This window comes from Protopterus annectens, chromosome 9.part0, assembly GCF_019279795.1.
Source record: "Protopterus annectens isolate FY-2018-M chromosome 9.part0, PAN1.0, whole genome shotgun sequence".
Classification (NCBI taxonomy): domain Eukaryota; kingdom Metazoa; phylum Chordata; order Ceratodontiformes; family Protopteridae; genus Protopterus; species Protopterus annectens.
Genome location: NC_056743.1, coordinates 1,150,696,758 through 1,150,709,179, shown reverse-complemented (window position 1 = coordinate 1,150,709,179; position 12,422 = coordinate 1,150,696,758). Strand labels below are relative to the sequence as shown.

The following is a 12,422-nucleotide window of genomic DNA, read 5'->3' as shown; positions in this document are numbered from 1 at the left end:
GGTACTTTTATCTGTTATGAAAAAATGGGACCATACTAAAAAGAACTATGGTAAAGGTAAGGTCTTATGGCAATCATCACATTTTGTGATATGTATGTATGTGTGTGTGTGTGTGTGTGTGTGTGTGTGTGTGTGTGTGTGTGTGTGTGTGTGTGTGTGTGTGCGCAAGAGAGAGTGTGTGCTTGTGCGTGTATATATATTTGTGGGTGGGGGGGGCATAAGCACAATATTACAGAAGAGTGGTTATACTTCATAGACCCCTGCTGATAATGGCACAGCTCCCACTAAGAGGACAGCACAGCAGTAATACTGGAGAAGCTTTGTATAGGTAGAGATTAAAGCTTACTGAAGGGGGTTGGGGGGCAAGTAAAAAGGAGAGTTAGACATAATCACAATAGGGGACAAGGAATATACGAAGAATATGCTTCACTGCGGTAATAAATTAGCAAGCAAAGGAGAGGAGTATTGCTGGAATTGAATTCATCCTCAAGTGTTGGTGAGTACCTTCATAAGGTGGACCCTGTTTTTCCCAAAATCTCACCAAGGTGACACTGATATGTAGACTGAATTTTATACGGCATATATCATGGACAGAAGCAGGTTAAAGATAAGTAGGATAGCTGGGTGCACAAGACCCAGGATAAAAGAGTGCCCAATCCTGGTAAGCGCACTGGTACCAGGACTGGAAACAATGACAGTGTAGAATCCTTAAGACATGGAAACATTTCTACAATGGGGCAAGGTCAAGCTTGGGGGTGGGGGGTGGCCCCCCTGTTGTAGTAGGAAGTAGTAGTCCACAAAAATCACAAAAACTGATAGGCCAAAACAGCCATAAAGATGACAGAGTGGAGTACAGAGGATAAGAAACAAATTATGTATTGTTACTGTTATGCAAGAAGGTCAGAATTTCCAGACAGAAGTTATACAAAAAGATTAAGAGAGAAATTAGAGAAAAGAAAAAAAAAACTTGCACAAGAAAAACTGTCAAAAGATTCAAATAAAATCTGTGTTCATTAATACAACATATTTATGAAAAATATTATATAGACCAGGAAGTGGAAAAAGAAGTGACCGAGGAAGTGCAAAATATAAAGAACAAAATCTAGTGGCTTTTGAAAGGTATAAAAAAGAAATATGGACATGGAAAAGAAAGAGAGATCTGATATGGTGTAATATTTATGCAAAGGAGAAAGCCAAATTGATCAACACAAAAAAGCAGCCCCAAAGATATTCGAAGAGAAATACAGGCAAAGGCACATGAAAAATTTCACACTACAAAAAATAAGATTACAAAGAGGGAACGTAGAACAGAAGCTTAGTAAAGTAGAAGTTAAAAAAAATAGATGCTGAAGTTATGGAATACCTGTGAAGTGAAGGCTTTAGTTATGTCACTGCACGATGGAACAAGGAGATCCCAGGTAAGGAGAAACAGGAGGAGCAGGAGGCATCTGAAGAAGAAATATAGACATGGGAAAGAAAAAGGGATTTAATGTGGTGCAATATTTATGCAAAGGAGAAAACAAAACTAATCAGTACAAAAAGAGCAGCACCAAAGATATTTGAAGAAAAATACGGGCAAAGGCATCTGGATGTGGAAGATTTTACAATACAAAAAATAAGAAAACAAAGAGGAAACGTAGAAAAGTGGATTAGGAATGGAGAAATTAAAGAAACGGATACTGAGGTAATGGATTACTTGCAAAGTGAAGGCTTTAGTGTAGAAAATCTAACTCTGATAACACCACAGCAGGATAGAGCAATGGATCCCCAAATTAAAGAAACCAGTGGAGCGGGAAACATCTGATCAGTTACCATATGAAGATACTTTAGAGGCTTTCATAGAAAACCAGTACAAAAGTTCAGTTGCAGTTGCACATCATGGGAAAGAGCAGGAAACTGTGGCAACTCTGATGCAGTCAGTGTTGTGGAAAGATAGGCCAGTGAGTTCACATGTAAAAGTGCAAGAGATGACAAAGGATGAAACTGAAGAGAATGTGGCACATGAAGATGCTCTGGAACTTTCTGTAGAATGCCCACAGGAAATGGAGAACAAAGAAAGTGCCCTCAGTTTAGAAGAAGATTATCTAAGTGAAGAGTTGCTTGATTTAATAGAGATGGACACTTATTTATTTATTTATTTATTGCATTTGATTACCGGGGTAATCCATTGGGCCAGAAGAACCCATTTTCAGTGGAGGCCCGGGGAGAAAAGCTCCATGTTTAACACATATAGACAAGAAATATGTTACAATGATACAGGATATGTAATACAACATCAGCATGTACAACAGTGTTATGATTACATACACTGGATTGTTGTCAGAGGTAAAATTGGAGATTAACATTATGATTATTTTCAGTAGCTTGGTAACAGAAGGTGGAATGGGGACAGTGAGAAAAATAGCTTATAGTCATGGAATGAAACTATAAAATAAAGGTAAATTAAATATTGAGTGAGATATGTAGCAGAGAAGAAGGAAAGCAGTGTGGTATTGTAGGTGTATTCCAGGCGCTCAGAGTAAGAGGAAAAATGAGTAGGGGGTGGTGGAGAGAAAGGGAGATTAGAGTGGTTATAGAGAGAGGAGGAGAAGGATAGCGAGAGGGTCAAGTTATGCGGTTCTAGTAGAGGTGCAAGTGCATAACCACTGTGAGGAGAGGTGAAGTTTAAGGGATTTTTTTAAAGTTAGAGGAGTTGGACATGGCTCTGAGTGGAGGGGGGAGGTCATTCCATAGTTTAGAAACAGTAACAGAGTAGAGCATTTGACTGGCAGAGAGTTTAGGTTTGTCAATATTTAACAGCATTTTCTTCTCTGACCTGAGGTGACGATTGGGATGGTGGATGGTCATTATACCAGTGAGAGATGGGCAGGCAGCTGGGTGGTAAATAGGTTTATGTGCAATGGTAAGTTGTAGGTATATTAGGTGATGAGGGAGTTCAAGCCAGTCTAGTTGCTGCAGTGTGGTGCAGTGGTGGGTGGAGAATTTGGCATTTATAACAAATTTGGCAATTTTATTGTAACATGAGTTGTTTGATTTTTAGAGAAGACTGGATGTTTGTGAGAATGGGGGCAACATATAAAAGAGCTGTAAGCAGAAATGATGAGGCGAGAGCCTTTCTTGCAGTGAAATTTAGAAAGTAGTTTTGCCTATAGAGGGATCCTAGTTTTTGATGGTTTTTTTTTGCTATTATTGTGGATATGAAGGTCAAAGGTAAGGTTGCCATCAATAATAACACCTAGCAATTTTGTACTGGGAACAACTTCAATGATGGTGTTATTTTGGGAATGGACAGAGAGTTCAGATCTACTGACTGGGCTACATTTACTTGGGGTGAATATTAAGAGTTTGGTTTTATTAGGGTTAAGGGCGAGATGGTTTTGTGACATCCAGGATTCAGTTGAGGTGGAGGCTTCTTGGGTAAGTTGTTGCAGTAAAGATGCAGATTTAGAAGAGCAGATAATAGTGGAGTCATCTGCGTATTGAATTACAGAGCAGTGGGAGAGAGAGGTGCAGAAGTCATTGATGAATATACTGAAAAGAAGGGGACCCAGTATAGACCCCTGGGGTACCCCAGTATTGGTGCTGATAAAAGGGGAGAAGCTTTGCTGACAAATAGTAGACCGTTTCCTATTGGTTAAATAGTCAGTAAACTATTGAAGTGTAGGGGCAGAGATGCTCAGTTTGGATAGTTTGCTAAGCAGAAGGCGGTGGGAGATTGTGTCAAATGCTTTTGACAGATCAAGAAAGAGTGCAGAGATGAAGGAACAGGAGTGTCGAGCTCTATTAACTGTGTCCAGGAAGGAGATAAGGGCAGTGCTAGTGCTATGTCCTGGTCTAAAGCCATGCTGGGTGGGGGAAAGCAATTGTTGTGTCATCAGGTGATTAAAGAGCTGAGTTTGAATGCAACTATTAGCTAAAAGTTAGGTACTGCTTATTAAGATCAGTGAAATAAATAGACTACAGAAAGACAATAAAACCACGAAAGTTATAATTTTGAGAAAACAAATAAAGACAGGAATTAGGACTGTTCATGGAAATTCATGCAATATAACAGAAGTAAATAGGATATATTACTGTGCAGCTAAATTAATAACAGATTAAAGTCTTACCACAAAAACACACAGCAGTAAGGGAAAGGAAGGGGAGAAATCAAATGCCACCATGGAATTATCGAGTAGAGAAAACTATGAAGCAATTAAGACAAGAAGTGGCACTGTTAGAGTATAGAAGAGGGAACGGATCAACAAAAATACTCAGAAAGATAGACATATAAATGCGATGTGCAGTATCAGAACAGATCAGGATTTCTTGTGCACCATCACAAATAATAAACTACAAATATCAGCACAGGCAGAATAACTTGGACGATATGCAGATAAATATAAAGGAAAGATACAAAATGAGCAATTTATTGATGAACAAAAAAGTTTTATAGAGAACTGGGAAACTAGGTAAAAGCAACACCCCAGAAAAGAAGAAATAGATACAGTTTGCAGAAATATCTATGAAGATCCTGTGGAACATAACAAAGATGATGAATGGATGGAAAAAGTAAAAGAAAGAATAAGAAGTTTAAATGAACAGGATATGAAATGGGGTCTATATTAGTTCACCCAAATTTATTTTCAGTGAACATCTATTCATTGATACATATTCAGCAAAAATCACTTCCGCGATTCGCTGAATATTCCAAGGGCAATGAAATAAAGGTTGGGTGCCGGGCTGGCAACTCGACACCGTAAAACTCCACTGCCAATCATTAGCGGACAGGTGATCCACTGTGGCGACCCCTAACTGGGAAAAAGCCGAAAGAAGAAGAAGAAGAAGAATGAAATACTTGCTCCACAGCACAATGGACCCACATCTAAGTAAATCGAACGCACCCCACCCCCCCTAACTATATATACCAACTCCTGAGATCGCACTACACTGGAGAAAAGGGCAAAGTTATGTAATTGGCCAACTGCTTCTTTGCCCTTGGAATATTCAGCGAATCGCGAAAGTGATTTTTGCTGAATATGTGTCGCTGAATAGACATTCGCTGAAAATACATTTTGGTGAACTAATATAGACCCTATGAAATCAGATGAAATAATGGCCGGAGAAAGTGAAACAAAGTTAGGAAAAGCTTCTAAATGGAAGACCACAGGCCTAGATGCAGTTCCTAACTTTTGGCTAATATTAGCATCTTTAAAAGAAGATTTAGCTATGAGTAACAACTATTTGTATGCGCACCCCAAACAGACACCAACCTGGTTAACAACAGGCAACACAGTACTCCTACTTAAGAGCAAACCTGCAAGCTATCCTAAAAACTATAGACCAATAACTAGCCTTCTGACTATGTATAAACTATGCACTGGAAATGAAGTTGACAAGAGTTTATAGTCATTTAGAAGAAAACTCAGTTATGGCAGTAAAACAAAAGGGTAACAAAAGAAAGGCATATGGAACAAAGGATCATTTCTTGCTAAATAAAGTTATAATGGAGAGCTGTAAAAAGGGGAAGAATCTAAGTATGGCATGGATAGACTACAAAAAGGCATTTGACAGTATCCCACATTCATGTATTAAAGAGTGCTTAAAGTTGTATAAGATATATCCTACACTGATCAATTACATTAGAGCAACCATGAAACAGCAGCAAACCACTTTGCAGTTAAGCCATGATAAAGAACAAATTATTATTCCAGGGATAAAAATTCAAAGGGGGATAGTCTTGGGCTACTCTTTGCTCTTTTGTCTTGCTCATAACCCATTAAGCTGTTTACTTAACAAATTAGGTCATGGCTACAATTTGGCTACCAGAAAACAATGTGTAAAGACTTCTCATCTTTTTGTAGACAATTTAAAATTGTACAATTCATCAGATGAGGAATTGAAAGCACAACTGCAAGTGGTCAAAACATTTTCAGATGATATAAGAATGTCATTTCGTCTTGATAAATCTGCAAAAGCAACCTTTAAAGTAAGAAAGCTGCAGCACCAAGAAACAGCCTGCGACAGGAATGTGATATAAAAGAACTTGAGCAAGAGGGAGTGTATGAATATTTGGGAACTGATGAAGGATCAACAATAAAACATGAACAAATGCAAATTAAACTTATTAAGCAATATTTTAGAAGACTTAAATTAATCCTGAAAACAGTGCTGACATCGGAGAACAAAGTCAAAGCTATAAACCAGTTTTACTCTTCCTGTCCTAACTTAACAGTTTTGGAGTGATTGATTGGCCCCAAAAGTATTGGATCAGTTGGAAAGGAAAACAAGAAGGACACGTCATGCTTATCAAATGATTTATAAAAATCACTGTATATTAAGACTATACATTCCTTGTTCTGAAGAAGGTATGGGCCTCCTCGCAAATTGATTACATGTGTAGATCTGCAATTGTAGGACTGCATGCATATCTGTTGACCTCACAAGACCCAAAATGTAGTGAAAGTAGAATAAGTCTAAGATTACTTCCCTGCTTAGTTTAGCAGAAGCATATCGGTGTCAAGCGGGAATGGAAATCAAACTAGAAGTAGATAAAAGTTAGGCAGCAACTGAATGTGCAGAAAACAAAAAGAATATAAAGTGAAAGATCAGATGAGAAGGCAAGAAATGTAGAAAATTCATAAATATAGATGCAAGTACAGAAAACTCTTGGAACAACCTCATGTTGTTTAGGATTGAATGCATGAATGGTTAAGGAGAGGTGTATTTAAACCATGAGACAAAAGGTTAATATTGGTGGCCCAAGACAGTGAATTTTATACACATTGGTTTATAAAGTCCATTGAATATGTGGGAGAAACTAAACAAATGCAGGTTTTGTAAAACATTTCTGGAAACAGTCCCACATCTTGTTGCTGGTTGTGATATACTAATGGTAGAAGGACTGTATACTGAAATCATAGTAATGTGGTAAGACCGTTGCATTGGGGATTGTGCAAACATTATAACATTGAAGTAGCTGAAAAACATTGGAAACACGAGACATTAACTATTATAGAAAATGATGAAGTTTATATCACATGGGATCACCCATTACCAACATTTAAAAAATAGATGTGAGAAAAGCAGGTATAGTATTTCATTAAAAGAAGACAAAAGTAGCATTGATCATTGACATTGCTACACCCAATGATTACAGTGTCTTACATAAAGAGAGACACAAAGTCATAAAATACCAGAATTTGCAGGCAGAAATGAGGGCAGTGTGGAAGAAGGATATCCAGACAGCTCCAATAGTAGTAGGAGCAACTTGTCTTATAAAAAAGAATTTAAAAACAAGTACTCTCTGTGGTATTCCCGAAGTCTCAAAACAACCCACTAAACAAGTGTAGTGGGTCCAAAAACAAAACAGTGTAAGAAACTTCTCTGTGTGGAAGATTTTCAGTCAATATATCTCTCGTTAATCTGATTAATATACAGTGATTAACTAGAGATATATGGACTGAAAATCTTCCACAGAGAAGTTTCTTGCACCGTTTTATAAAAAAGAATTTACAGTCTTACTTAGATATGTTACTGATACATGTAATAAAGTATGAACTGTAGAAGGAGTCAGTACTGTGCACACTGGGGGTGCTGTGAAGAGCACTTTTGGATAACATCAAAGACTGAAACAATACTGATTTAATTAACTTTAATTGTACTTTGACTTAGGAATGGGGTTCATTCCAGTCATGGCATTAGAAACCCAAATGACTTGGAGAAATTAAAACGTGAGAAGCTTTGCATAGGTAGAGATTAAAGATCACTGAAGGGGGAGGGGCAAGTAAAAAGGAGAGTTAGACATAGTCACAATAGGAGACGAGGGATATACAAAGAATATGTCTCACTACAGTGTAGGATCAGGAACGATACTGCAGAAGCCAGTTTGCACAATCGTGCATCCATCTGTACTGGTTGTGGTACGAGTCACATTGTGAGCTCTGGAAGGTATTACTGTGAAGGAAGCTGAGTACCTTCACATTTTAGGGATAGGACAAGGTCCAATATGTGGTACTGTGATGGCCTTTGAGATGCTGCTGTAGTACTGTAGGGCAATCTGTACAGTAAGATGACCTCAAGGGGCAGATGTTCCATAGCATGAAGCCACAAGAGCATGATAACTTGGGCAGTTCCAGGACTCAAATAAATTTGTCCTTTGGTGTAGGAACATGAAGCTGTTTCTACAGAAGGTTTGAGCACTACCAGAGCCATCAGTGGTGATGAGAGTTTGTGCATTATGGAGCACAGAGCAGCTGTGAGGTCAGAGGCAGAATTTAAGGGTAACATAATAACTCTAAGCTCCACAGTACAGGATGTATGTAGCAACTGAGTAAGACTTAGAGTCTTCTTTAGTGGTGCTCCTAATTACTTAGCCATCATTCTACATTTTTGCTTTGTCATTTCTTCTGTCTGTTTGATGCATGCTTGAACTTCCTCCACTGACCCTTATACATCTACTGCTTCCACTCCAACTCTGATGTCACTTTACTGTTTAACTAGCTCTCTGTTTCATTGTGCCTACCAGCCATATGTACTCTCAGCAAAGCATGAAGTACCATTTATAAGACTTCAGGCATCATTTTAGTGCTGCATTGCATAATAGAAGGCTTTGTCTGACTCTCTTGTTTTTACACACTCTTTACACAGCAACATTCCTTCTTTGAAGGTTGGGTGTCAGGCTGGTACCTCGGCACTGTAAAAATCCACTGTCAGTCATTAGCGGACCGGAGTTCCGCTGTGGTGACCCCTAACCGGGAAAAGACAAAAGACATTAGTTTTACACAGCAACATTCTGATGGACTTTAGCAAAGCCCTGTCATGCTGATTTGCATAATACAAATAAAGGTAATAAAAGTCCCTTTTCTGCTTTGTCTACTTTAGGGCCCACACTCTAGAGTATGTATTATTCACAGATACCCATGCTTTTTATTGCCTTAGACTACAGCTACCATTTAGCTACCCACAATGTCAGCTGTACCAGGTCTTTTTACAAGCCCTACCTAATGTCATGACAAGTGCAGCACAGTGGTTACCTCTTTCTTACAAGAACCCCACCTATGCAAATCTCACTTTCAGTTTCCTTTGCTGTGTGTAGTTCTCTGTTTGCTTCAGTGTTGTAGGTCTCACTAAATGCTTTGTAACTTCTTCCTCAGTGCCCTGTGGGGTACAGTAGTACGGTATTACTGATGTACAGGTACGTCAGTGCTCTTTGGGGTACAGTTGTACGGTAGTACTGATGTACAGGTACCTCAGTGCCCCGTGGGACACAGTAGTACTGACGTACAGGTACCTCAGTGCCCTATGGGGTACAGTATTACTGATATACAAGTACCTCAGTGCCCTGTGGGGTACAATAGTACAGTATTACTGACGTACAGGTACCTCAGTGCCCTGTGGGGAACAGTAGTATGGTCTGATGTACAGGTACCTCAGTGCCATGTGGACTACAATAGTACAGTATTACTGATGCACAGGTACCTCAGTGTCCTGTGGGGTACAGTAGTACAGTATTACTGATGTACAGGTACCTCAGTGCCCTGTGGGGTACAGCAGTATGGTAGTACTGATGTACAGGTACCTCAGTGCCTCATGGGGTACAGTAATATGGTAGTACTGATGTACAGGTACCTCAATTCCCTGTGAGCTACAGTAGTATGGTAGTACTGATGTACAGATATCTCAGTGCTCCATGGGGTACAGTAGTACTGTATGACTGATATACAGGTACCTCAGTGCCCTGTGGGGGTACAGTAGTGCGGTATTACTGATGTACAGGTATCTCAGTGTCCTGTGGGCTAGTCTAGTGTAGTATTACTGACATAGAGGTACCTCAGTGCCCTGTGGGGTAAAGTACTACAGTATTACTGATGTACAGGTACCTCAGTGCCCTGTGGGGTAAGGTATTACTGATGTACAGGTACCTCAGTGTTCTGTGGGGTACAGTAGTATGTTATTACTTGTGTACAGATACCTCAGTGCCCTGTGGGGTACAGTAGTACAGTATTACTGATGTACAGGTACCTCAGTGCCCCGTGGGCTAGTCTAGTGTAGTATTACTGACATAGAGGTACCTCAGTACCCTGTGGGGTACAGTAGTACAGTATTACTGATGTACAGGTACCTCAGTGCCCTGTGGGGTGCAGTAGTACAGTTTTACTGATGTACAGGTACCTCAGTGATCTGTGGGCTACAGTAGTATGGTATTACTTATGTACAAGGTACCTCAGTGCCCTGTGGGCTACAGTAATACAGTATTACTGATGTACAGGTACATCAGCGCCCTGTGGGTTACAGTAGTACGGTAGTTCTGATGTACAGGTACCTCAGTGCCCCGTGGGGTACAGTAGTACGGTATTTCTGATGTACAGGTAAACTACATAATCGCAGGAGATGCATTGCTAGAATGGAAATACACTACACTATAAGAACAACCACTCAAATGACTAAAGCCACTGTAAGAATGAAGGCTGGAGGGACAACAAATAGCAGGATGATGCAAACTAGTGATAAAGTCTGCTGCCACAGTGCTTTTTCTCTCCACAGTAGGAAAGCCATGAAATTATACCTCCCACCTCAGACTCACATCGGACTCACATACACATGCGCACACTGTAGCAACTTAAAACTTTTTTGTTGGAATATTTACACCATCCAACAAGAGGTCTACAAGGAACTACATCTCACTTTGTATGGAGACAGGGTTAACATTACCCACTGCCTTGCAAAATCTGAGGAATGCACACTGATGTGCTGAGTGGATGTTGCAAATACTAGGTTAGTTCAAGAGAATAAAGTATAGTAGTTAGAAGACTTATGGTTAAATTGTTATGAGTGAAGTAATTTACTGTAGGTCTGCAACACAATGTGTTTCATAGTAAGACCCCCTGTTTATCAAGCACAAAACTAAATGTATTGGCTTGCTGCTGGAATAATACAGGAAACATCATTTTGCCTTGATGGAACTCATGCTCTTGTAGAAGTTGCAGAAAGTTCTTCTTTGGCTAATATAAACAGAAACTGTCCTTGCCTTTTCTCTGCATGACTCAAGCACCTGAACCAAACTGATTTAATATGTAACTCATTTGAAAAATGATCTTTGTCCACCTCTGAATAGTAATTGATTTCCTTAAGAATACTTTCTAACATTTTTCTTTTGTCTTCTAGATTAACAGCTTAGCTTCCAGGGGAAAGTATGCTCCAAGTGGTGATTCAGATACTTCTGCGTCCCAGTCACTGTTCACAGCCAGTTATGTGTACTAAGAAAGAGAGTGTGTCCTCTACACTGCCTTCAACTACAAAGCAAGCACAGTCCAGGTCATATCATCATTACACCCTTCTATGAAAATACCATACTGTAACATCATCAGACAGTTCTGTGAGAAGACAATATAAAAATTTTAAGACTGCACTTTATTAAATTGAAACATTCCTCTAAACTGGAATTTTCTATTTCTGAAAGCTTTCCAAAATCTTGAGGGAACATGTAGGAACAGAGCAACTTTTAGTCTCATCTGTTCAGTATAAGTAGTGGGCCAAATTTTTCAGTCTTTGTGTCTCATGTGCCTTAAGGAACTGTATGAGAAATGAGAGAATCTATGTGATTATTTTCTCCATTCCTGACTCCTCTTTCTATCTCAGTGTCTTCTCTGGAAACATGAAAGTATTTTTGACTCAGAAGGTTATTGGCTTTCTGATTAGTACTGAACTGTCAAAGAATGTTTATTTCTGACATTGAAATAAAAACTACAAAAGTAAAGTTGTAGTTGAAGTAAAAAGTTCAAAGTAAAGTTGAAGTCAAGGAAGTTGACGAAAACGCAGGGTGTCTGTATGTATTAAGGCGTTCATGTTCTTCTAGTGCTTATTTGGCCTGTGGATTGCAATAAAGTTCCTTGGACTGTTTTTCGTGGTGGTGATCTGTTCTTATCGTTATCTGCTGTGTTTTTACATTTTGACATTGAAATAAAAACTACAAAAGTAAAGTTGTGTGCACTTGTATATATAGTGGAGAAAGGAGCATCTTAGCATGTTCATTTATAAATGGTGTGTGTGTGTGTGTGTGTGTGTGTGTGTGTGTGTGTGTGTGTGTGTGTGTGTGTGTGTGTGTGTGTGTGTGTGTGTGTGTCTGTGTGTGCGTGCTTGTCTGTGCCTGTGTGTGTATCTGTGTGCATGTCTGTGTGTTTGTGTATGTGGTACCCACCTATTTAATTAATCTAAAGTATCATATATGGAATATTACTGGCTCCATATATCAGAGGTGTAGCTAGGGTGGGGAGAAAGGGGCAGCTGCCCTTGGAGCAAGGTGTTAGGGAAACCATTCAGAAGATACCAGTCAATTGGTATTACAGTACAAGTATTCATTTCTGTACTGGAATTTCTGAATGCTGGTACAGAAGTGAATTCTGATACTGCATTTGTAGATATGATTGCAGCACTGAAGTGCT

The 12,422-nt window shown here is 39.3% G+C and overlaps 1 protein-coding gene across 2 annotated transcripts in view; it reads left to right on the top strand.

The window, feature by feature from the left end:
• The window catches only part of ALDOB (aldolase, fructose-bisphosphate B), a 159,712-nt gene extending 147,832 nt beyond the window's left edge, over nt 1-11,880 (top strand). For both annotated transcript variants that reach the window (XM_044084019.1, XM_044084020.1), the window contains one exon: nt 11,146-11,880. In XM_044084019.1, coding sequence (XP_043939954.1) covers nt 11,146-11,241 — 96 coding nt within the window. In that variant the 3' untranslated portion in view covers nt 11,242-11,880. The remainder of the gene's footprint in view (nt 1-11,145) is intronic.
• Nucleotides 11,881-12,422: the final 542 nt, after the last annotated feature.